Source organism: Eubalaena glacialis, chromosome 13, assembly GCF_028564815.1.
Source record: "Eubalaena glacialis isolate mEubGla1 chromosome 13, mEubGla1.1.hap2.+ XY, whole genome shotgun sequence".
Classification (NCBI taxonomy): domain Eukaryota; kingdom Metazoa; phylum Chordata; class Mammalia; order Artiodactyla; family Balaenidae; genus Eubalaena; species Eubalaena glacialis.
The window spans coordinates 21,405,890-21,433,050 of NC_083728.1; the positions used below are offsets into that span (position 1 = coordinate 21,405,890).

The window sequence follows — 27,161 nt, forward strand, 5'->3', positions numbered from 1 at the left end:
AAGGACTGTGAGAAAATGCCCCAACATTTTGGTTATCAAGCAAAGGAATGGTTCACAAACAAGATTTCGAAGATGGGATCCTCAGCTGGGGCTTGCAAATCTTTTAGCAAAATTTCACAGGCATTCGCTCTGTGAGCACTGGCTAAGCCCCACTTCCTCTGACCCTGTACCACTGGTACTGCTGCTGATGAACAGGCAGTGAAGACAAACCTGTGTCTGCCCAGGGGGATGCTGTGAGTCTGAGATCACCGTTCCTACAACATCCCCAAAGACCGCAGACTTGCAGCTCTTGAGGTTATTAACCTCAACTTCATTTGATATTATTTTAGGGAGGCTGGATGGGGTTGTGGTTAGGAACACAAGCTATCGTGTCAGGCTGCTGGGAGTTCCAATCTCGGCTCTACATCTTATTAGCTGTGTGAACCTTGGGCATATTACTTATCCTCTCTGAGCCTGATTCCTCATTTGTAAAATGGAGAGAATAAAAGAATCCACCTCACAGGGTTATTGTGAGAATTGAGTGAGACAGTACATGTACAGCGCTTAGCACAGGCCCTAGCACACAGAGAGAGCTCAAGAATGGCAGCTATTATCATTTAAGCTTAATGAATGTTTATAAAATGCTTCAGAAAAATGCAGTAACAACTAGATGCTGTTATTCTCACCCAAAAACAGTTCAGTACTTTAACACAGTTAAACATTTCCCTCACACACTGTATCTTAGTATTTTTACTTTTCGTTTTGTTTTTCAAAGCAGGGTGCATTTCCATCATATTTTTCTTGGACCTGATACGAGCTGCCACATACACACATAGGAGTGAAAATGAGAACTTGCCACCAATGACAGACCACCAGTCAAGAACTGGGTGCCCTGAAATTACTACCCAATGGAATACAAAACTTTTCATGAAAGACCCTCTAGAAAGAATCATTTGGTTATGCAGTCCACTGAAACTTATCTAAAAATCAGCTCGTGTAAATATATTTGATGGTATAGAAGAATAACCCCTTTACCTAGCAAAATGAATGTCAAAGGTAACAAAACACAGAAACTTAGAAAACAAGGCCCACATTTTTACAAATCACTACATTTAGATCATCTATTTTCAGCTTTCCTCTGTTGCAAGCTGAGGTAACTGAGTTTCTAACAACCAATATTCATTTCATCAGAGCATTTTCATTCATTGTTTACAGTACTGGGGAGACTGATTTGCACAGTGGTATACACAGTGGACACTGCTGAGTTGATTTACACTGATTACTATTGGTGCTAATTATTTTACTAGTAGCAACGAGGTCAAAGAACACACATATAAAATCCATTATCATGTTAAAATGGGAAAGTTCTAATTAGTGCAAATAACATTTGTGAATTCTACACTTTATCAATTTATACTATTGGGTGGGCCAAAAAGTGCCTTCGGTTTTTTAGTAAAAATAAAAGACATATTTTTCATTTTCACCAAGAACTTTATTGAACAATGTATTCACCGTTTTGTTCCACTACCTTCTGCCATTTTTCAGGCAACTTCATAATTCCATTTTTCAGGCAACTTCATAATTCCATCTTCCCAAAACTTTTTATCTTTTTGAGCAAAGAACTATTCCAGGTGCCTTTTACAGTCTTTCAGGGAACTGAAATGTTTTCCATTAAGAGAATTTTGTAGGGACTTCCCTGGTGGCGCAGTGGTTAAGAGTCCACCTGCCAATGCAGGGGACACGGGTTCTAGCCCTGGTCAGGGGAGATCCCACATGCCGCAGAGCAACTAAGCCTACAAGCCACAACTACTGAAGCCTGCACACCTAGAGCCTGTGCTCCGCAATGAGAAGCCCGCATGCCGCAACAGAGTAGCCCCCGCTCACCACAACTAGAGAAAGCCCGCGCCTAGTAACCAAGACCCAACGCAGCCAAAAATAAAATAAATAAATAAATAAATGTATTAAAAAAGAAAGAATTTTGTAAAGACCGAAATAAATGGAAATCCAAAGGTGCAATGTCTGGTGAATATGGCAGATGAATCAGAACTTCCCAGCCAAGCTGTAAGTTTTTGCCTGGTCATCAAAGAAACACACAGTCTTGCAGTATCCTGATGGAAGATTATGCATTTTCTGTTGATTAATTCCAGATGCTTTTCATCGAGTGCCGCTTTCAGTTGGTCTAATTGGGAGCAGTACTTGTTGGAATTAATCGTTTGGTTTTCCGGAAGGAGCTCATAATAGAGGACTCCCTTCCAGTCCCACCATATACACAACATCACCTTCTTTGGATGAAGACCGGCCTTTGGTGTGGTTGGTGGTGGTTCATTTCGCTTGCCCCACGATGTCTTCCGTTCCACACTGTTGTACAATATCCACTTTTCATTGTCTGTCACAATTTGTTCTAAAACCGCAACATTTTCATTACATTTAGGTAGAGAATCACATGCAGAAATATGGTCAAGAAGGTTTTTTTCGCTTAACTTATGTGGAACCCAAACATCAAAGCTAGTCACATAACCAAGCTGGTGCAAATGATTTTCAACGCTTGATTTGGATATTTTGGGTATGTCGGCTATCTCCCGCATGGTATAACGTTGATTGTTCTCAATTATTGTTTCAATTTAATGGCTATCAACTTCAACCATCTACCCGACCGTGGAGCATCGTCCAGCAAGAAATCTCCAGCACGAAACTTCGCAAACCACTTTTGACACGTTCGATCAGTCACAGCACCTCCTCCATACACTGCACAAATCTTTTTTTTACGTTTTTACCTTTCTTGAAATAATAAAGCATAATATGCCGAAAGTGCTGCTTTTTTTCTTCCATCTTCAATATTAAAATGGCTATACAAAAATTCACCAATTTTGATGTCTTTTTAACGCACGCTGATTATGATAGCTGTCACATACAATTTATCAAAATTGTCTCGAATGAAGTTAAAGACAACTAAGTGCTACTAGAGCCATCTTGCGGAAAATACGAACAAACCTTTCGGTCCACCCAAAATTTGTTCCTGTTTTTAAGTCTTTTACGGGTAAGTTTCTATATTTAGTGAGCTATGTGGATTGGTGGGAAAACAATAAAACAAACGTGAGAAAGGTCAGTTTTGAGTTCTGGTTCCATCACCAATGCGCACGTAATGTCAGGTAGGTCATTCAGCCTCCCAGGTCCTCAACCTCTTCATCTGAAGAACCAAGGGCTTAACTCTACTTCCAAGGTCCTTTCTGGGCTAAGATGCGAGGACTCGGAAAGAGCTCTGCACCTCCCAGCAGACTAACTTCCCTGAGGGCCAGGATGCTCTCATACACTTTCTGCCACAGTATCAGTGCCTCAGTCAGCAGCAATGGCTGCATGTTTTTATCTCCCCCCAAAGAATCTTCCTTATTCACAATAGGAAAAGCAGCTCTGCACCTCACCTTAATTCTCGTAGTCAGTGGGTTGGTGCAGTCATCAAAGCGGATGCAGTAGCCCACCTCGTGGCCCAGCACCGCACCCCTTTCCTCAGCCACTCTCCCTGCAACCTTTGGGAAGAAAGATCATGCTGAAAATAGAGACACAGAAATTACTGCCCAGAGCACATACTATGGAAAATCTAAAGGTCACTTATTTTTTAAATAGTATGTTGAACACAGTGGGAAATGAGAAGAGAAGGGGCAGGTTATTAGAAAACTAGTGTGATAAACTTTGCAGCTATCAACTTTATGTATCTCACCTCATTCTATAATTGACTTGAGGCAACTTATAAGAATAAAAATGGAATCATGTAAATATGTTACAGATCAGGATCAAAGAAATTACAGACAAAATTCAAAAGATCAAAGTCAATGAGAAAATTTTTAAAACACAGATTTGCCTAAGTTATTTAAGTTGAGCCACAAATTCTGCTCTAGATTTCCTGGTGGGTGAAGCAAAAAGGGAAAAAGAAATTTCAAGATTCACCCTATTCCTAAAGCTTTCTTTAGCACACCAACTAGGGACAAATTTCCATGTCTTCATGCCTTGAAATAAAACAACTTCCACTGGACCATGAAGGCAAGGGAACAAGAACGATCAAATTCAATACTTGGCCATGTTCATTTCTCTTTGGAAGCAAAAGAATAACGTTTCCAGAGCAAGATAATCTAAAACAATTTGCAACAGTGTCCCAGCTACCGAAACTATTAAAAGGGGAAATAGAGACAAGAATGCAGGTTGAAAACTTTTCAAAAGGCAGATGAGAAGATTAGCAAAGGATCCAAGTTAACGTAATAAAGTAAAAGTAGAAAACAAAATACATAATGTATTATGAAGACCATAAACTACAGATATATTTTTCACTTACCAATAGATGACAAACAAAAGGTGAGGGTAGGAAAGAGAAAAAAGAATCCAACTGCAAGATCTCCTACTACTCCAGAAGGCCATTCAAAGGCTATTAACTTATTCATAGAAAATATCCAAAATACTAAACAAACATAAAAGTGGAAGAACAATAATGCTTATAACTTAGTTTACCTTGAAAGAAAAGAAAGTTTAATGCTCATTATGTAAACTATCTAATTAATAAAGAACCAAAGGGAAACAAAATTATAGAAGTTTCCTGGGGACCCGGCCCACCAACCAACCCCCATGCATCTCATCTCCTCCTTTCACAGATGAGGCAACCTCCCCATGGAGTCCCTGCATCCTGAGTTTGGAACATGAGCTGACACAGGAGGTGTCCTGAGGCAGAGCTTCCAGCTACAGCCACCAGGCCACAGCAGCCCCAGGCTCAGGAGCCCAGAGGCTCCCTGCATGCAGCTCTGCGAGCCTCGCACACTGGGCGTTTTCTGACCATTGGTGTTTACGAAACTGAAGAGGAGATGAAGATCGGAAGTGGTTCTGCCGGATGACTTGAAATTACAGATCTAAGAGGCCAAGACAGAATCCGTCATCGAACAGCTGGTGAACACCATGCAATCTTTCAAAACATCTTATGAAAACAGAAATTCATCCTACACTGCTCTCCCTCTGGAGGTTATAGCTCCCAAAAACCAGTGTTTCACAGGGACAGTTTTGTTATTGCTATTGTTTCAATTTCAACCCTACAGAACATTAAACTATCAATCTTGAAAAATGGTACAAACAGCGAATGTGTGCATAGAGATACTGGAGCTTATGGGGAAAACTGGCTCGTAAGAATGAGCATAAATGAACCAACCTCTCCATAAAAATGTAATCATTTTATGAAGCCAAACATATTTATTCTTATTACTTCACTATTTGTATACATTTGCTACAAAATGGATTTTAATTTCAAATTCCTTTTTAGAAATTTTATCAAGTATGATCACACCACTGGACATTTGAAAGGCCATATTCTGTTGGCTCTTTAATAGATTTTTACCTCTACTGTTTAAGTTCTAGTCCCAATAACCTCATCAATTAGACTGGATAAACATATCTTTTTAACAGAAACAAACAGATATAGGAAAAGGAGGTCAAAAGAAAAACGAGTCACCAATCACTGAGCACCTCCTATGTGCAGGTGCTGTGCTCCAAGCTTTCACAAATTTTATCTCATTAAACATGTACACAGTCCATGAGGTGGGCAAGAGACCCTCTTTTTTACAAAGAAAGAAACTGAAATAAGAGAGGCTTAGAGCTTGTCCTGAATCATAGGTCAAGGCAGGGCCTGGTCTTGAAGTCAAACCCAGACTATATGAGTCCAATGAACATACTCATTAAGGAACTGCCTCTCGCAGAGATCCGGCAATGGCTTGTGTAATCTGTTCTTAGGCTCTGAGACTGTTTCCAGATTTTAGTCTGCACACAAAGTACTTTCTGAGATGTAGCATTTCAAACTGGACAGCTCTATTAATACTACACAGCTAATTTATATACTCTTTGCTCTTTAAGAGAAAGCATGTGGTTTCTTGGAAATTATCCATGGCTACAAATTTGGAGGAAAAATGCAAATTGATTAAGAGCTGGGATTCCAAACCACAAACAGAAAAAATTGTTCAAATGTTTTAAGTAAGTGAATCACCTTTCATGACATAAAAGGTTACGTCTAACATCGCAACCTAGTTGCCGAACCGTTATCTCCATTTTTACACACACACAGAAGACTTGGGAAATGTTTACCAATAATGTCTAACTTTGAAGACAATTAAAATGAACTTTGGGGAAAAAGAATTACACAATAATTAAAACTCAATAAGGAGTAAAAATAACTCAAGGAAATAGAATTAATTTCTTGTCCAGGTAGAGATGGCAAAATAAAGGCATCTTTGCCCCCATTTCCCTCTCTCAGAGCTAATTTAAAACAAAAAAATGAATAAATAAAACATATTATCAACCAAAACCTGCATCTCCAATGAAAGAAGGAAACTGGCACAAGCCCAAACAATAAACTAGGAAACACAGCTGCCAAATACTGTGAGGTCTGAATCTAGAAGAGAGGCCCAGGCCTCCTCACAACCAGAGCAGGCTGCTGGCTTCCTTAATGTAAGTGTCACCTCCTTAAAAGGCAGGGCTGACAAGCCTTGTATTAGGAAGACAAGAAGCAGTAGTGTGTTCAGACCCAGGAGACACAGGAAATGTCTCAGTGGAGACCCACTTTGACAGCAAAGAATCACAAAGGAGGGGGAGTTGAAGGAGAAGGTAGGCAATCCAATAGCAAGTATCAATCCCAAATCAGAGAGCCCAAAGAATCTTATCATGAGCTGCAACAGACCTCTCAAATCACTAAGGCGTGCTGGACCAGATCCTCATCCTCATCCCCCACCAGCAAAGGACAATAAGAGATTTGGTGACAGGCCAGACCAGAACAACCTCACAATTCTGCAGCTAGCAAATGAGCCCACTCAAAGATAAGTAGTTATCATAAAAATACCAACACAGCCCACTGCATTAAAGCCAACTAAGAAAGAAGAAAGGAACATGAGCAAAAAAGCAGTTTAAAAAAGAAATTGCAAAAGTATTACCCAAAGAAACAGAAGTAGAATTCAGCCAAAGAAATCGAGTTTCAAAGAAATCACAAGCTTAAGCTAAAACAACTTAAAGAAGAGACAAAGTCAAAGCACAGTTGAGGAGAAACAAGGTCTCAAATGTACAGGTCAGAAACCAATCTGTGGACATCCTCCAAATCTCACAGCCTGAACATGAAAGAAGTTACAGAGAGGCTTTTCCCAAATGTGAGAATAATCCCCCAAATTTACACAATGCTACAAATGCTACAAAGCCAAAGGAGCTTCTCCACAGTATCAATAATAAAAAGCAAATCTAAATCACCCATGCTAGAGAAACATTAAAATACTGCTCTACTCTCTCTGAAGGAAAATAATGGGAAATCGTTGTCAAGTGAAGAGGTGGTCAGTGGGGACAGAGCCAAAAATTGCAGGAAAAAAGATTTAGAGAAATGTGTCAGTTAATAAAAATACTATGTTATTTTCTGGATTTTTAAAAAATATTTGTGGTATTATCAGCTTTTAAAATTTGTAATGTATTGTAATATCTCCGCCCATTCTAAATATTCACTTCTCTAGCTAGTAAAGAAACAAAAAAGCATTCACAGAAGTGATTATGAGACCCTGATAAAGATACAAAGGAATCAAAATAGAATAAATTTGTTTATTGTTAAATAAACAATCATGAACATTGTGAACAGGCTTGAAGAAATATCACAAAACAAACTGGAAAACAGATGATTCCAGAGAGGGTGATAAATACTAAAAAGAGACAAAGGGGATCTAATATACACTTAATTGGTGCTCTTAGAAAAGAGAAAAAAATAAATGGAACAGAAAAGTGTGCCAAGAAATAATGGATGAAAACCTGCCTGATATAATGAGATTGAGCCTGAAGATTAAAAGTTCTTCCACATTTAAGAAAAAATGAGACAGAACGATCAGCATCAAGACATATCCTGGTACAAAAACAAGCATGTTACAAGCATTCAAGCAGAAAAAGTAGGCCAGGAAGGTAGGGAGTGGAAAAACTCCACTGGACCTCAGACTATTTCTATACAGTGATCCTCCAGGCCAAAAGACAGTGGAGCAGTGTCTGCACAGCTCCTAGACAGAATGAATCAAGAATTGTATATCAACAAAGACCACAGTCAAACATTCTCAGGCATATAAAATTCAGCCAAGGGCTTCCCTGGTGGCGCAGTGGTTGAGAATCTGCCTGCCGATGCAGGGGACACGGGTTCGAGCCCTGGTCTGGGAGGATCCCACATGCCGTGGAGCAACTAGGCCCGTGAGCCACAGCTGCTGAGCCTGCATGTCTGGAGCCTGTGCTCCGCAACAAGAGAGGCCACATTAGTGAGAGGCCCGCGCACCGCGATGAAGAGTGGCCCCCACTTGCCGCAACTAGAGAAAGCCCTCGCATAGAAACTAAGACCCAACACAGCCAAAAATAAAAAAATAAAAAATAAATAAAAAAAAAAAAGAATTAGATTTAGAAAGGAAGTATTTAAAAAAAAAAAAAGAAAAAAAAATTCAGCCAATCAAGAAATAAAGTGAAATGAGCAATTCAAAGTTGGCAAAATCTTGGAAAATTATTAGTGATTATTAAACTAGAATTAAAGTTAAATACCTGTGGGAGTTATGATTACAGAAAAAAATATATATTTATAAATCTTGAAATAAAAATTATAGCACTGCATTTATCACAAATGGAGGGAGGAACGGTAGAAAGAATCAGTGCGCTAATTTACTCTTGTGATAGGCAACTACCTATAACGTAGTTCCAAAAATAAGTAACACCCTAAAGCTTTTTGTAATCCTTTTTCTTAGTTTTCAAGCTTTAATAAATTCTCTTGTAGTGAAAAATTATTTATCCAAAGTTCAGTAATTACTCCTATTTCACTGAAGTTTCCTCTTTTGTTAAATTCAACAAAAGCAAATATATGTCTATGAACCCATTTTTATAAAATCATTTCTATCCATCCAGCCAACCATTCATTTTTATGTGAACATAAAAGAGAAACTTGAAATGATGTTCACAAATGTTCACACTGTTTTTGCTGGGTGGTGAGATTTGGGTTTTGTTTTGTTTTGTTTTTAATTACTTTTTTCGTTTTGACTTCTGTACTTTATTACTACATAAAAATTCATAATGTACAGGTATCAATTTTACAAAAATAATCATAGTTCTTTTTCAAGTGAAGAATTAAATTCTTGAGGAGCTGCAAATCATATTCATTTGCAGCTTTTAGGAAACAAGGAAAAAGTCACTGAAATAGAAGACACAAACAGAGTCTTTACAACAAGAGAAACTCACTGTAACAGCAGCCACTCTTCGGGGCTGGGTCACTCCCACCACTCTTCCTTCGGCTGTCCAGCCAGCTTCTGCAAGGTACTACAAATAAAATCACGTTTCAGTATACACCTTGACACCACTTCTCCAGAAACAATCTCCCCCAAGATGACCCTGGATTGTGTTAAAATCACTGAGAAAAGAATTAACAGATGGTTCTTCTCCCAGCAGAGATTTAAAACACTATTTTGCAAATGAGGCATCTGAGGTTTTGAAATGTTAGGTCATGTGCTTAAGTTCACAACAGAGGCGATAATCAGAAGAACTAAGGCATAAATTCAACATTCTGACTCCCCAGTCTTACAAAATTTCCCCGTACTACAGCTGTCTCAAGGAATAAAAAAACTATCCATGGGTCACTCAGAACAGTGCTAAATCTGTAGAACAAAGAATTTTAAAGTACACACAGAGACAACTCAATAAATATCAACCATACAGAATATTTTAGTCAGAGTAAATAAAAATAATTAGATTCTTTTAAAAAGACCAATAAAACAATATTTGTTATTGCAAAAAAAAATCAGACTTTATATACATGTATATATCCCATTAGATTTTATTAGTATACATTAAATTTGATTATATGTATTATCTGATTTATTTCTGTATTTATTTGCCACATATACTTTTTCTTACGTATTTATTTGATTATATGCTTTTTAAAATCCAAAATGGATAACAGGGGTTATCAGAGTTACCTGTTTTCATAATGTCTAAATTGTTTTACAATCAATATATATTACTTCTATAACAGAAAAAAGATTTAAAATGCTGTTACATACATGTATCTGCTCATTTGTTCAAAAGAAATAAAGGAAGGACAAACTAGAAACTAAAGAGAAGAGAATGGTTGACTACGGAGGCTTGGTAGGAAAGGGGTGGAAAAAGGGAGGAATGAAAACATGGCAGCAGGGACGAAGAGGGAGGGGCAATGCTTTAAGTAGAGCTTTTTGTGTAGCTCTGACTCTCAGAACCACAGTCATGTTGCACGTACTCTTCAAGTACCCAAATGAATACACAAAAACAACCAGGATGTGGAGGGAAACCAAAAGAAATGCAAACACTATCAAATGACGCTTTCTGTATTACAAACGAATAACTGATCACACTGAAGGGGGTGGAGAAGAACCAACCTAAGTAACTGAAAACAGTATTATCTTGACTGAAGGCCAGAGATGGAAAGAACTGTACCTAAATGCTGTAATCTACTTAGTAAATGTTAGGGGTATGGGTTAGCAATTCTGAAGCTATCTTACATATCCCTTAGAATTTAACAAATAAATAAATACATTGTAGACAATGGAGTTTCTCACTGTTGAAGAAGAGTTACAAATAAGGAAAGGCTAGAATGAGCCCTATGATGTGGGATTGGAATCAACGAAGTATCAGAATAAATTCATGATTTTTAATATATATACAGGTTGATACAGATATATAAGTGGGATTCTGTAGGGATTTAGTATTCATATATATTTCCTAAATCTGCCCACTGAGACTTATAGCAATGACACCTCAGTAACAATGAGCACCCTAGCACCCAAATCTTGATTTTTAAACACCATTCTCCAATAAAAGGAACCAGGGCTCCTTGGAGAAGTAGTTGATCCCAAGGCTAGTGCAGGAAAAACATAAGACAAGCCTGAAACAGTTTGTGTTACTAGAAAGTAAGGAAGTGTTCAAAAAAATGAATGGAGGCTTTTAGAAAGAACACAGGAGCCAACTGAAAGAGCTCCTAATGACCAAAGGTGGACCATTCTGACCAACAAAATAAATAATGGTAATATTGGATTTTAACCCATAGAACAAAATAAATATCCATGAATCCATACCGATACACATAAATAATTGAATAAATAAATAAATGAGGGAGAAAGGACAGTTCCTCCTTACAGAAGATTCCATTTAATAAATGTAAAAGGAAATAGGAATAGAGAAAATCATTCATTAGGTAAACACCTGAGTAACTGCTGCAGACAAGATCTACTGAGGGATGCTAAAATTAGTAGGTGATAGTTTGAAAAGCAGATTATTTGCAGTCTAAATATATCTCCTCCAAGATATTTATCAACTACAATGGGAAAGACAGTAACTTTACAGATGAAACCTGGCACCTTAACAAAGTGATCAAATTATCCTCACCAGTGGTAAGACCACCATGTCAACCCTCTTGATACGATGCACTAAGAAGGACACATCATTTCTATGGGATTCTTGCCAAAAATGCATGAGCTCATTCTAGTCATGAGAAAACGTCACACGAACCCAAACTGAGGGACATTCTATAAAATAAATGCCTGGTACTCTTCAAAAATGTCAAGGTCATAAAAGATGAAGAAAGAATGGGGAACTTTCATAGACTGGAGGAGACCAGGGAGAAGGATCCTGGATCTTCTGAGAAGGAACTTTGGTGGGGAAACTGATGAGCTTTAAATAAGATCTGTAGTCTGATTACTGGTATTGTTACTGTCCTGCTTTTGATTATTGTAGTAGGGGAAGCGGGGTAAGGGGTCTAAGGGAATTCTGTATTATTTTTGCAACTTTCCTGTTAGTCTAAAATTAGCTAAAAATAATAATTTTAAAAATGCCTGTAAGGAACAGAGTGTTTTAGATAATGTAGGTTTTTTGCTATCAAAACTGTGAAATTTCTCTCTTGCACTGAATACATACACAAAATACTACCAACCACCCCAATCAACACAAATGCAGAAACAGAACTACAAGAATAATGGCGAAGATTCACCGAGTACATCACTAAGTGCCAGGAACTGTCTGGTATGCATAACCCCATTTAATTCTCACAACAAATCCAATGCAGAAGGTAATAGCATCAGCAGCAATTTAGAGATAAGGAAACAAAGAGGTCATATGCTTTGTCCGAGGACATAGGTAAAAATCTAAGAGCTAGGATTCAAGCTCAGCAAACCAAAGCCATATAACCAGGACACAGTTCTACCATCCAAAATAAAACACACACACTCTTGTAGTCAATCTCTTAGTACTAGTGTTAGGGGAAAGAAAAACAATTTGCATAATAATAAATCTGTCCATGAAGCCAGTCTCTCAATACACCTGGGATTTAGACTTCTGCCTGCTTATGGTTGCTTACAGGTGGAAATTTAAAGATGCTGCAAAAGCAGGTATAGTGTTGACATCAAGAGTCAGTGGATGTGGCTTCCCTGGTGGCACAGTGGTTAAGAATCTGCCTGCCAATACAGGGGACAAGGGTTCGATCCCTGGTCCGGGAAGATCCCACATGCCACGGAGCAATTAAGCCCGTGCACCACAACTACTGAGCCTGTGCTCTAGAGCCCGTGAGCCACAACTACTGAGCCTGCGCGACTGGAGCCTGTGCTCCGCAACAAGAGAGGCCGCGATAATGAGAGGCCCGTGCACCGCGATGAAGAGTGGCCCCCGCTCGCCACAACTAGAGAAAGCCCTCGCACAGAAACGAAGACCCAACACAGCCATAAATAAATAAATAAATAAATAAAAATTTTTAAAATAATAAAATAAAATAATTAAATTCAGGGACTTCCCTGGTGGCGCAGTGGTTAAGAATCCACCTGCCAATACAGGGGACACGGGTTCGAGCCCTGGTCCGGGAAGATCCCACATGCCGCGGAGCCACTAAGCCCATGCGCCACAACTACCGAGCCTGTGCTCTAGAGCCCACGAGCCACAACTACTGAGCCTGCGCACCACAACTACTGAAGCCCGCACGCCTGGAGCCTGTGCTCCGCAACAAGAGAAGCCACCGCAGTGAGAAGCCCGCGCGCCACAACGAAGACTAGCCCCCGCTCGCCGCGACTAGAGAAAGCCCACGTGCAGCAGTGACCAACACAGCCAAAAATAAATAAATAAAATTAATTAATTAAAAATAAAAAATCTACATTAAAAAAGGAAAGAAAAACCTGCAAGGACTCTTATCCCTGACCACTTAAATACCATTCTTCACCCTCCAAGTCGAAGCTCTTAAGACACACTTTGACTTCACCCTATCTTTCCACTCTTGATCTTACCTGTCCACTCTGTTGAGCCCCAAGCACTTCTCCACAAGTATCTCCACAAGTATCTCTAACCACAATATTCACTGGATGAGGACATCTTCCCAGCCAACTCCCACTGATCATTCAAGGTCTATTTCTTTGTCTTTTTTTTCCTTTTTTAAATATTTTTTCCCCAATTTCAAATGTCATTTCTTTTATGAGGCCTTTCCTGATCCTTCTTTCCACTTCTATCCACACCAGATAAAATTTTGTCCTGTAAGAGAGGTTTCTTCCATAGCACTGCATAATTCTATAACAGTCCATCTTTATTCACAACTATAGCGGCATCCATCTTACACCACCTCTTCAACTGCAATTATTGGAGGACAAAAACTATGCATTACACCTCTTCAAATGAGTTCCCATTGTTCCTTTCAGAGTATGGCTATTCTATTATTATTTTAGAATTATAATAAATTGAAGATGACCGTTACTTCTTCTAATCAAAGAAATTAAAAGTTTAATAAAAGTTCAAAAGTTTAATAAAAAACATCTAGTTGGGTTGACTATTTCCTCTCTGAGAGGAGATCTTAAAAATGCAAAAAAAATGGTAAAGAGAGTTCTCAAGTTACAAAATCCTTCCAATCAAATCTAAGTACAAAGACACATTTAAAGGTACTCACCTGTGGAATCTGCGTGCTTTTCCCACATCCTGTTTCTCCAACAATCACCACTGTTTGATAGTTTTCTATCAAGTACAATATATGATTCCTAAGCTGAAAAAATATAACCAAACATTGTAAATAGACATACATTTTCTCAAAAGACCTAAACAAAGATATTTAAACATTATGAAATGAGCTGTTTGCCAAAGGGAAGGAAATTTTAAAAAGAACTATCAAAATATATTTCTAATATACATCAAAATATATTGCAGGTACTGTTGGTGTCAGTACAAGGTGATACAACTGCAACTGAGTGTAATAACATCAAAATATATAACGCGGGGCTTCCCTGGTGGCGCAGTGGTTGAGAATCTGCCTGCCAATGCAGGGGACACGGGTTCAAGCCCTGGTCTGGGAAGATCCCACATGCCGCGGAGCAACTAGGCCCGTGAGCCACAACTACTGAGCCTGCGCTTCTGGAGCCTGTGCCCTGCAACAGGAGAGGCCGCGACAGTGAAAGGCCCGCGCACCGCGATGAAGAGTGGCCCCTGCTCGCCGCAACTGGAGAAAGCCCTCGCACAGAGATGAAGACCCAACACAGCCAAAAATAAATAAATTAATTAATTAATTTAAAAAAAAATACTTTGTCTAAAATTATTTAAAAAAAAATATATATATATATAATGCACATACCCTTTGATTCAAGATTTCCTTATAAGAAGTTATACTACAGACATCCTAATACATGTGAACAAAGATGTACGTACAAGCATACTCACTGCAGTATTGTTTATAAGAGCCAAAAATTCAAACAGCCTAAATGTTCATCAACAGGGGAGTGGTTACACAGCTGTGAAACACTTCAATAATGGAATAATACACAGTTGTTAAAAAGAACAAATGTCTATTTGTACTGATGTGGAATGGTCAATGAGGTCTGCTATGGTAAGAAAGCAAAGTGCAGGAGAGTGTGAATGATACACTACTATTTGTGTTTTTAAAGGAAGGGTAGGGACTTGCCTCGTGGTGCAGTGGTTAAGAATCCGCCTGCTCGTTCAGGGGACGCGGGTTCAAGCCCTGGTCCGGGAAGATCCCACATGCCGCGGGGCAACTGGGCCCGTGTGCCAAAACTACTGAGCCTGCGCTCTAGAGCCTGCAAGCCACAACTACTGAAGCCCACATGCCACAACTACTGAAGCCTGCCTGCCTGGAGCCCGTGCTCTGCAACGAGAAGCCACCACAATGAGAAGCCCGCGCACCGCAATGAAGAGCAGCCTCTGCTTGCCGCAACTAGAAAAAGCCCATGCGCAGCAACGAAGACCCAACGCAGCCAAAAATAAATAAATTAAAAAAAAAAAAAAAGAAAGGGTAAATACATATATGCTTCTTTATGTATAAGCTACTTTGAGGAAAAACAAAACAAGAAACTGGTAACTATACTGTCTCCAGTGAGCAGAAGAAAGTGGCCGGGGAGCAGGGGTGTGAAGGAGACCTCTGAATTTTGTTCAACATGCATGTATTACCTAATTTAATTTTTTTTCCTTTATTAACTTGTGAAAACAAACAAACAAAAAGAATATGCTTTCATCTCTACCTCTATGGCCAAGTTCACAATAAAGCAACCATAGGTTACATCTATATTTCAACTGGGCCTTCCTTAACCCATTCAGTAGGAGCAGAAACACTGATTTGGCCACTGAAAAGTCACAGATAATTCCAAGATCCCATGTACTTAGCTTCAGAATGTATTTCTGTACCCACATTTGATTACAGACACACCCAACGATCTGGAAAGTCATAAAGGTATTCCATAAACTCCTGGTTTGGAATGAAGTAAAAACCTGCCAAATTCTCCCACTCCGATCACTGCTCAGCTCATCTGACTCCACACCAACAATGTGTTTGGTGAAGACTGGGAGAGACAGGATGCTGCCTTCCTGGCTAAATAAGGTATTGACTGTTTGGGGTTTTGAATTTAGCATTATTTAGGGTCTAAATATGTAGTTCTCAAATCTTAGTGTAAAAATCTTTTAGGATATTTGCTAAAAATGAAGATTCCTAGCCCTACCCTCAGGGTTTCTGATTCAGTAGGGCTAGGGTGAAGCCCAGGAATTGCATTTCTACAAACACCCAAAGGAGATTCTGCTGCAGGTACTCTGGGACTCGTCTAGATGCTTTCCTGCCGATTGCTTGGACTCCGTGCTTTCTCTTGTTTTGGGCAGGGAAAGGGGAAAGGTTTGGGTTCTTCACAGGTATTTTGTAAATGATATTTTGTAAATCCATCTGCTGGATGGATGGTTGAATGGATGGATGGATGGGTGGGTGTTCAGGGAAAACTTGAAAGAAAATTTGAATACAGAGAGAGACACACATGGTATTCCAGGAAAGGGAAATGACATAAGTAAAGGAAAGAAGATGGAAATAGGCAAACTATATGAACTCTATTCGAGGTGTGCTAGAAAAAGCCCACGAAAGGCTCCAGGTTTGACTTGGAAATGAATTACAATAGGTGTAGTTAGGGCCGCACTGTGAAAGCCTTGAACGTAGAGCTAGCACCTGGACTTTAGCCAGGAGGCAGTACATGCTATAAGTGTTCCGAGAAAATTGGGCAGCAATATACAAGATTGATTTAAGCATGAAGAAACTGAAGGCATTAACTCATACTTCATGTGCTAAATACAAAGCATTGCGAATGGAGTCCGACGTGTGACATTCAAGAGAGAGATGACAAAACTATCTCCAGTTTGGAGACTGGGAGAATGACGGTACCAGCGACAGGCACAGGCAGGGAAATCAAGGAGAGCTGGTGCAGAGGACGAGACTGAGCTTCAGCGAGGTTGAGTTTAAGGAAGTAAGAGGACAACCTTGCACAGCACTGTTCAGGGCCCAAAGAGAACGCCAGCCTACAGGAGGTAGCCAAGGGGAAGGCTGCCTTGAAATGGCATTGGGGTAAAGGGGGGTGAGCCTTCGAGTTACTGCTGCTTTAGTTTCAACTTCTATTTTTAAAGCTGTTTTCACTGGGACTTCCGTGGCAGTCCAGTGGTTAAGACTTCGCCTTCCGATGCAGGGGGTGCAGGTTCGATCCCTGGTCGGGGAGCTAAGATCCCACATGCCTCAAAACATAAAACAGAAGCAATATTGTAACAAATTCAATAAAGAGTTTAAGAATGGTCCACATCAAATAAAATCTTAAAAAAAATTTTAAAAAGGAATTTTCACTTTTAGTTTTAATGGGGGCAGCGGTGGTGAATGGGTAACTTTTTATCCTTTTGGTCTCCTAGCTCTATCTTTAACATTTTATGAGATTGTAACTATGCTTAAGCTCTGCTTTGATTTTTATCAGTAACTTATACCCCTTTTCTTACCATTTTAATTTCAATATGTTATTAATACCTTCTTGCTTTCTTTTTTTTAATGTTATTTCATTTATTATAAGTACAGCTGGAGGATGAAGAAGAGTCAAGAAAATTAAATACTCAGTAAACAATAATTATCCTTGTACTTCAACGTTTACTATATGTCAGGTATCTTACTAAATGCTCTACGTGGATTATCTCATCTGGTCCTCATAACAATCCTATGAGGAAGGTACCATTAGTCCCATATGACAGATAAGTAAACAGAAGCTCAGGCAGTGAAGCAAGGCCACAGCACACAAATGATGAAGCCTGGGTTTGAACTCTGAAGTCTAGCTCGAGTCCAGACACTTCATCACAGCTCAAACTGTGTCCCTCAATGGTGAACCTATAATCTTATCTCCTGAGGGTCAAACTGGTTTACATTCACACATAATGGATGAGGTTAATCACCTGCAGAAGAAACCCAGCAACTATCAGTACAGGAGTAACTAAAACGTTTGGGGCCACAGAAAAGTCTGATCGAGGTGACTTGGCGAAATTCAAAAGGCGGCTGTTTCATATCCATTTGGAGAAAGAACGTATTAATAGAAGAGGCATTATCAGCACAGTCTGGACAAAAAAACTCCCTAAGTGCAAGGACTTGGGCAGCTTTCACCCAACACTGTCCGGAAGAAAGAGAGACACAGGTGCTGGTGGCTCCACTTACTCGGGTCATTCCAGAGACATCATACAAGGCAGGGACAGTTCATCACCCTTCATCAGAGGCTACAGGAAATAAATATCCTTCAACTATATCTAAACCGTCTTTGGCTCTGAGCCCACTTCCTGATTACAATTTGGCTTCCCATGTGGACTTGGCAACGGGGAGAAAAGTGTGTCCATGGACTGTATTATCTGTACTGGAGAACCACGGCTCACTGTAAATGAATATACTCTTAATTCTAGTTTACACTTTGGTCTCTTATGAGTATATGTCCATTTCATGAGATTAATAAAATCACGTGTCTGGATGTGCACATGGTATGTAATAACCATACCAAAATCCCATCACTATCTCAGTGGGAGTTAATCTCTTCAACAGAAACAACCTCGTATTTCTAATTAATCTTGGGTAAAGAAATATGCCTTTAAAAAGAAAGCTAAAATTGGCCACATGTTGGTAATTTGTTGAAGATGGATGCATAAGAGTTCGCTGTGCTGTTTTCTCTACTTTTCTGTATGTTTGAACTTGTCCATAACTGAAAGCAAAGAGGGGAAAAAAGAATGCCATTTCATTTCTTCCAGTTTTTCCAATATGTAAGATCTAACCATAAAAAACTGTAAGGACTTTCCAGACTTATAAAGTTAACTAACACACACATATTCTGAACAGACGATCCCTTCAAATAAGGGTATCTCTGAGCTCGCTGCATTCTAAAGGATCATTAAGAGGAAGAGGAGATTATTCACTTCAGTGGCAAGTATAAAGCTACTGCAGGGGACTTCCCTGCTGGTACAGTGGTTGAGAATCTGCCTGCCAATGCAGGGGACACGGGTTCGATCCCTGGTCTGGGAAGATCCCACATGCCATGGGGCAACTAAGCCCATGCGCCACAACTACTGAAACCTGTGTGCCTAGAGCCCATGCTCCACAACAAGAGAAGCCACCACAATGAGAAGCCCGCGTGTCGCAATGAAGAGTAGCCCCCGCTCGCCACAACTAGAGAAAGCCAGAGCACAGCAACGAAGACCCAATCCAGCCAAAAAAATAATTAATTAAAAAAAAAAAAAAAAAAGCTACTGCAGGCTGCTTCAGGCCGACGACTGAACATACTTATTTAATGTACCTTGAACACCGGCAGCTTCTGCCTCTGCTGCTCTATAGAAAGGGCGGCATAAGGATTGTAAACAACAGTCGTTGCAGAGTTTTCAGCTAGACTTTGTCTCTCTTCAGAGATGCTGACACCCGGTCCCTCTGTACCTGCAACAGAAATGTTTTTTTCAGATTCTCTGATATAAGGAACAGAACAATTGTGTGAAAGTTACAAATTCAAAGATGAAGATATACAACAGAAGCACTGCATTTTAATCTCAAACTACCAAAAGGTATTAAACTGTCATTTCAGGAAAGCATCTAGAAAGGCGCCTACGAGACTACAGAAGAGCCTCACTGCGATGTCAAGAACAAAGGAGATGGCAGACCTATTGGGCTCCAAACTGGCCACACGCAACTGTACATTACAGAGGACAATGTATTGAGTTCTGGCCACCATGCTGCTATTATTACCAAACTCTTAATAAAAGTGGCAGAAACTTAGTGGGAATTAGCTGAGGCAAACGATGAATCCTATCACCGTAGGATGGCAGCAAGGTTCAGGGTCAACAGGCACCGACCGGGGACTCACATGCTGCCTGGCCTTTTTCCTTCTCTCTCTGTCCCTCTCGACAAGCTCCTTTCGGTCCCTGGGGCTGGCTTCTCTACAGGAGCTGGAATTAAGGCTGCTTCCAGGGCCAGAGCTCAGGCTCACAGTTCCTTCACCAATCACTCACTCACTCACCCAGCAAGGATGGACGTGCCAGAGATACAGCAGTGAACACTACAGATGCTGGCCTTACCCTGGTGCAGCTACTTGCTTCTCTTATTCTTCCTCCCAAAGGAACATAACTTAGTGCATAAAGTGGTAATGGAGAAAGACCCGGTGAGGGGAACCGGGAGTCCCAGGTGTGTGTTGTCTGTTTGGGAGATGAGGAAGGCTCTTCTTCTCCCAGCTTAGGGCCGCTGCCCAGCCTGATCCAATCAACCATGGCCCTGGACTGGGGTACAATAAGTGGCAGCGCCTATCTGAATCACAGAATTGCAGTGGTTGGTCGGTTGGGAAGTGCTGGGCCAAGAGGCCACTGTGCTGAGCAGATTAAACACCAGATACCAACAGTGGCTTCTTGGTAAAAACAACGAAAAACTGGGCCTCAGGGTGGTGAAGAATAGGGAAGCCATATCCCCCATGAAAACTTGTTCAACATACTACTTTTAGCGTGAAAAGGAAAATGCCTTAGGTGGAACATGGGTTCAATTTTTATCATCAGCCTCTGTAACTTTTCACACCAAATTGTTCGTGCAGCCCAAGACAGAACTCAGAGTAATAAGTAAATGATACAGGGTTCAGAATTCAACTCAACATAAGGAAGTTATCTCTAAAAGTTAGACTTGTTCAGTACAGGGGTATGCCACCTTTGTGAATCAATAACCACCCCCGCCAGAAGTTCACAGCCCTCTGTTAGGGGTGCCACAGGGATAATTACCCAATACTATCACCTCCCGGGTTTTCTGAACTCCGAATCTGTGATGCTATGTGAAAGTACAGAGGCTTTGTGATAAGAATATTTAGCCCAGTGATTTATTTTTACATTTTTGAGGGGTCCCAGATCCCTTCGACAATCTAATAAAGGCTATGAACTCCATCTCCTGAAAAACACACCAGAATGTAATTTATCAGAACACAAAATGCTGGAGGTCCAGAAACCCCCTAGAGCTAAATTTAGAATCACTGCTGTAGATCTCTGATCCCTTTTCCTTTCGTTTCTAGGAACATAGTTGTGTTCCGGAGGTCCAAGGTTGCCAAAAATCAGGTAAGTGGGGCACTGCTGTATTGTTTTGCCAAAATGTTGACCTTCCTTTCAACAAGATAAAAGAACAGGACTTGGAATAAAGCCTGTGCTCAAAGAGGTGAGTTTCCTTTCCTTTCTACCCTTATTATCCCTACCTCTGATTAACTCCTTGTAATCTTCACCCAAGAAAACTAGAGCAAAGAAATAGCTTATCCTCATCAGCTCTGCTTTCGTCCTGAATTCCCTCCTTTTCCAAACATTTTAAACCTTTACAGCATGTCTAGAATCTTTTATTTTTTTCTAATTTTTTTAAAATTTATATTTATTTTTGGCTGCGTTGGGTCTTCGTTGCTGCGCGCGGGCTTTCTCTAGTTGCGGCGAGCGGGGGCTACTCTTCATTGCGGTGCGCGGGCTTCAGTAGTTGTGGCTCACAGGCTCTAGAGTGCAGGCTCAGTAGTTGTGGCGCACGGGCTTAGTGGCTCCGCGGCATGTGGGATCTTCCCAGACCAGGGCTCGAACCCGTGTCCCCTGCATTGGCAGATGGATTCTTAACCACTGCGCCACCAGGGAAGCCCCTACAGCATGTCTAGAATCTTTTAACATTGCTCCCGCAACGTCTCTTACTTCCTCCCACACCAAGGTTTAATCCACCCAGGTGTCTTCCTGACTACCCCATCCCTCCTGTCTCTAACCTACAGCCAAGTTCACCTCAGTACATTCAGTAGGTCTTTTAAGAGAACAGCTACTGTCAGTCAGTGAGGAGCATGTCTCCTCCATACAAAAGACTTCATTCAACCAAACCAGGCCTGCTTCCCGCTATATATACATCCCATGGCCCGTGCTGGCTGCCTATGGTTTGTTTTTTCCCTTGGGAGCATTCTCAGTGCTTAAGCAAGTAACAAGTTCGTAATTCTTGTAAACCATTTCCCCATCTATCAAACAAGGCTGATAACAGCACTGCCCCCCACCAATCCAGCAGTCCCTCTAACCCAATTTTTCAGTTTGAGTGGTGACCCATTAATGGGTTAGGAACTCATGTAGTAGGTCATGGCTAGCACTTTTTAAAGATGAACTAGAAATAGAATAGAAAGTACCAGAGTGCACCCCAAGAAGCAATATTGTTTTTGTACAACTCTTTTTAGTTGTGTGTGTGTGTGTGTGTGTGTGTGCATGCACATACATGTGCATGCATGCTGAATCACAACACAAGACATTAGGTGTACCCATGCTGGGTCACAACACATTTCTTACTGTATATCAGGTCAAAAATCTTCAAAGCTGTTGCTATAAAGTGTTTGCCAGGCACGTTGTCAAACACTGATTTTATCATTAAATATCTGTTGAATGAAGGAAGGAAAATGGCCAGGCCCTTCTGATCCACTTGTACTAGCAAATCAAGTCAAATTTTTTTCTACAAAAACCTCAGGCAGGGCTTCCCTGGTGGCGCAGTGGTTGAGAATCTACCTGCCAATGCAGGGAACACGGGTTCATGCCCTGGTCTGGGAAGATCCCACATGCCGCGGAGAACTAGGCCCGTGAGCCACAATTACTGAGCCTGCGCGTCTGGAGCCTGTGCTCTGCAACAAGGGAGGCCACGATAGTGAGAGGCCCGCGCACCACGATGAAGAGTGGCCCCCGCTTGCCGCAACTAGAGAAAGCCCTCACACAGAAACGAAGACCCAACACAGCCATAAATAAATAAATAAATAAATAAATAAAAATTAAAAACAAAAAACCTCAGGCAGCTCATACAAAGATCTTAAGGCAGAGATCACAAACTGGTAGAGATCACAAACTAGTAACTCAAGGACCCCAAATATGCCACTGTTAAAATGTTTGAAATCATTCATTTAAAACATGGAAAAATTTCCCATTCTAATCTGGATACTGAGCCCATATGACACCAACTGGGTGGAACGATGTACAGCTTCCTGCTTTAGATAGCATGTGTACGCTTCAGTGTAATCAATACTGTACACGTATCAGTGTACACACGCTCTAGTTTGCCACAGTTCCCACCACTCCCTATTATTTCCACCCAGCACCTTCACTTATTTAGATTGTCCCAGAGGCCCCCTGTAGCTACCTGAGCTTATGACTCCCAGCCTATATGACATATTCATCTAGCCTTATACCCAGTCTCACTCACTTCCCTGACCTTCACCGTGTTATTTCCCACATCCTATCTTCATATCTTCAACTTCAGTTTCCTCATCTGTAAAATGAGAGTAATACCTCTGTCAGTCACAAGATATTGTTACCGGGACTTCCCTGGCGGCGCAGTGGTTAAGAATCTGCCTGCCAATGCAGGGGACACGGGTTCGATCCCTGGTCCGGGAAGATCCCACATGCCGCGGAGCAACTAAGCCCATGTGCCACTACTACTGAGCATGCGCTCTAGGGCCCACGAGACACAACTACTGAAGCCACACACCTAGAGCCCGTGCTCCACAACAAGAGAAGCCACCACAATGAGAACCCATGCACCGCAACGAAAAGTAGCCCCCGCTCACCGCAACTAAAGAAAGCCCACACACAGCAACGAAGACCCAATGCAGCCAAAAATAAATAATAAAAAAAAAATTTTTTTTAAAGATATTGTTACTGCTTAATAAGATGATGTAAGTAAAAGTGACTAGCAAAAAGGGCCCAGTAAGTGTGCACTAAATCCATTCCCATCTCAGTGAATGACAACAGTTTACCTAGAACAGTGGTTCCCAAACTTTGATGCACACGTGAATTACCTGGGGATCTTTAAAAAATACTGACGCCTGGTTCCTAGCCCCTCCGGACTTCTGATTTATTACCATGGGGTATGCCTGAACAGCAGGAGTTTTAAAAGCTTCCCAACTGATTCAACTATACAGCAAAATTTGAGAACCACTTACCAAGATAGTCACCGAACTCAGAAATCTGAGTCATTACCGGCTTTACCTTCCCCTACATCTGCCTCTAAAATCTCTCCCATAAGGTCCCTCCCTACTGCTCACAATGCCAGAATTGAGGTTTTCAATATCCCTTCTCGATTTTAGTAGCACCTTCTCTTAAGGGTGTCCCTGACTCTAATTTCCTCCCCCAAGCATTCTGCTCACCAAGGTCAGAGTTATCTTCCAAAAATAAACCTCATTGTGTTACCTCCTGTTTAAAAACAGTGAAACCCAAATTCTTTAACTTGCATGGAGACTTCTCACGATGAGGCCCCTACTTACCTTTCTGGCTTCATCTCCTACTACACCCCAAAATATACCCTGCCACTAAACACCACGCTACTCAATTATTCTGGTGTTTTGGACACTGCTGAGGTACCATCCCACTTTGCCTCTGTTCATGCTACACCCTTTAGAGCTCCATTCTCCTACCTCTCTGAAGAACAAAGCCTCATTTGTGCTTCAACGTTCACCTCAAAAATATCACTGTCTTGATGAAGTATTTCTTATCCACACATTCAAACTTTCCCCCTCTTCTATACTTCCAAGTAATTATAATAGTTAATATGTACCTAGTGCTAAGAGCTTGATGTGTATTCTCATTTAATCCTCAAAACAATCCTTTGGGTAGGTTTCATTCCCAATTTACAGATGGGGTAACCGTGATTTTCCCAAATCACCAAGTTAGTAAATGGTAGTCAGGATGGTCTCTACAGTCTGACCCTAGTAGAGCTCATCTTCCTTACCACCGCCTTTTTCTACCTCACTTTAAAATCTCTTAAAGAGGATATCTGACTTCATATTATAATTGCGAGAGAGAGAGTATAAATCTTGAGAGCAGAGCAGAGCCCTAGTCATCCGTATTTGTCTCCTAACCACAAGGCGAGGTGTTCAGTAAGTATAACTTCAGCAAATGAACTAAATAATGGAATAGAACTCTTAGAATAATCCCATGTTCTTTAACCAAAAGAGTAGCTGGTCTGATTTTCAACGATTCTTTAGGCCTTTATTGTACTTAACACTTTGACCTGTTATTAAAGGCTTGAATAAATAAAATAGAGGATATCTCATTACCTGATGGGATCTTAGCTTTGGCTGCAAATAAAACTCAGGATGGATAATTGGCTGATGACTTAAATGCTGAATCATAAAATTATCGTTAGGGGACAAGCTACAGATTTAAAAAAAGAATTAACACAACCCTTGCTTAGGTTTATGTTCATCATCACTGATAGGCACGTTCAGAATTTCTGGGAACCACTCTAAAATACCCTTTAAAAGCTTCCCTTATATTACCTTCTCTGTCTTATTTCATTTTTGCTGCAATATACAATACTGTGCACATCCAGACCTGCGGAGGTGCAAGTGGTGGGAAAAAAACAAGCTGGTAACCCTTTAAGAAACTTTTGTTTTTCACAGGAAACTGACGGAAGAGGAGGAAGGGTCTGGCACGTAAACATTCAATAAAATCCTGACTAATGAGTAAATTCAAACAAAACAAGCAAATCAATTTGCGGCTGACAATGGTGTTAGCCTGCAAGAGGGGGAGTGGGTGACAGCCAATACGAAGGGGAGTGTTCACTTTCTGGCAGACACGTGGGGCGGACAGAAACCCAAAAACAGACTAAGATACTTTCCCTTTTAATGATCACTTCCTCTACATCAAACAATGCGTCGTGCTCGTTATTCCAGCCCACAGGATAGATGTTACTATTCTGCCCATCTCACAGATAAGAAGACTAAGGCTAATAAGGGTTAAATGACTTGCCCAAAGGAACTCTGCTACTCTACAGCAGAGCCGAGAAATCGAACCCAGGCAGTCTGATTTCCTAACATGAACTCCTAAACCCCCAGCAGCACCCCCTGCCCGGCCCCAGAGTAGCCCCAGGGCGGTAACAGGACACGCGTGGGCGCTTTAGCGTTTCCCCATCGCACGGGTTGGGCAAGACAGGTATCAGGAGAGAGGAAAACGAGGCCTGGGGAGGCTGAGAGACTGGAACGAGGTCACACGGTAAACTTCTGCACCGGCTGGGGGGCGGATCCCTGAATCCCTCGGGACCACTGTGGGCGCCTAAGCCGCGGAGCCCACCAGCTTGGAGGCAGCGGTGGCCAGCTCGCTAAGGTCAGGCCTGCGAGCAGGGCCGCAGGCGCCAGGACGCCGGCCGCGGGGCCAAGACCGAAGTCAAGCTGCCGCATCTGCCCAGCGTTCCGCCAAGGGCCTTACCGGGTCTCCAGAACTTCACCGGTCCCACGGGCGCAGCCATGCTGAGGTGAAAGGTCCCGAGGAAGGCTCCACCCCTCCTTTGCGCACGAGGCCCCGAAGGGGCCGCGGGGCGTGGCCCGCGAGGAGCCCGAGCCCTGGAGGTTCCGTGGTGTTACGGCCACGCCCCCGTGACCACCGCCCCCTCCGAGCCACGTGACGTGAGTTTCAGCCCCGCCGCGGGGCCCACGTGACCCGCCCCGCCATATTGGAGAAAAGGGCGTGCTTCTCCGCCTCTTTAGCGTGAGGGAGCTGGGTTTTCAGTGGCCTCCCTAGGAGCATGGCGTTCCTTGGGTGGCGGCCGCCCATCTCGGAAAGGGCGAGCTTTGGGAAGGGACCGCTGGCACGAGAGTTTGTCGCAGCCTGCGTCACTCGGTGGGCAAGGAGGCAGTGTATCCCAAATTAATGTTACGTTACAAGCTATCACAGCTGTACTATTTATTTCTTTTTTTTTTTTTTTTTTGAAGAGTTGTCATATGCAAGAGTAACTAAGGGAGTTCAGCACAGCCTTAAGGGGCAGAATTAGAACCAGAGGGTGGCAACATATTTTGGAGCTGCCTCCAGCAGTGAGTTTTCTGGCTCTGCAGGTGCATGAGCATAGGCTGCAGACTACCTCTCAGGGCACTGGAGGCAGGATTCAAGCTATGTTTGCAGAGTTAGAATAAATGTTGTCATTTTCAAATTTGAGACACTTATATACTTACTAAATTTATTTTATTTATTTATTTATTTTTGGCTGCTTTGGGTCTTTGCTGTGCGCGGGCTTTCTTTAGTTGTGGCGAGCGGGGGCTACTCTTCGTTGAGGTACGCGGGCTTCTCATTGTGGTGGCTTCTCGTTGCGGAGCACGGGCTCTAGGTGCGCAGACTTCAGTAGTTGTGGCGCACAGGCTCAGTAGTTGTGGCGCACGGGCTTAGTTGCTCCGCGGCGTATGGGATCTTCCTGGACCAGGGATTGTACCCGTGTCCCCTGCATTGGAAGGCGGATCCTTAACCACTGCGCCACCAGCGAAGCCCTGTACTATTTCTTTTAGTGTCCAGATTTTCAGATTGGAGGATAATAATAGTAACTACCCTGAGGGTTTTCTGGTTCAGTAGATATTGGGCGCCTACTGTGC

General features: G+C 41.6%; 1 protein-coding gene across 4 annotated transcripts in view; it reads right to left on the reverse strand.

The window, feature by feature from the left end:
- The window catches only part of DHX35 (DEAH-box helicase 35), a 71,570-nt gene extending 45,467 nt beyond the window's left edge, over positions 1-26,103 (reverse strand). For all 4 annotated transcript variants that reach the window (XM_061208081.1, XM_061208082.1, XM_061208080.1 and 1 more), the window contains exons 1-5: positions 26,011-26,103; positions 19,101-19,234; positions 13,934-14,026; positions 9,229-9,306; positions 3,399-3,503 (exon numbers count right to left, since the gene is read on the reverse strand). In XM_061208081.1, the coding sequence (XP_061064064.1) occupies positions 3,399-3,503; positions 9,229-9,306; positions 13,934-14,026; positions 19,101-19,234; positions 26,011-26,050 (450 nt within the window). In that variant the 5' untranslated portion in view covers positions 26,051-26,103. The remainder of the gene's footprint in view (positions 1-3,398; positions 3,504-9,228; positions 9,307-13,933; positions 14,027-19,100; positions 19,235-26,010) is intronic.
- Positions 26,104-27,161: the final 1,058 nt, after the last annotated feature.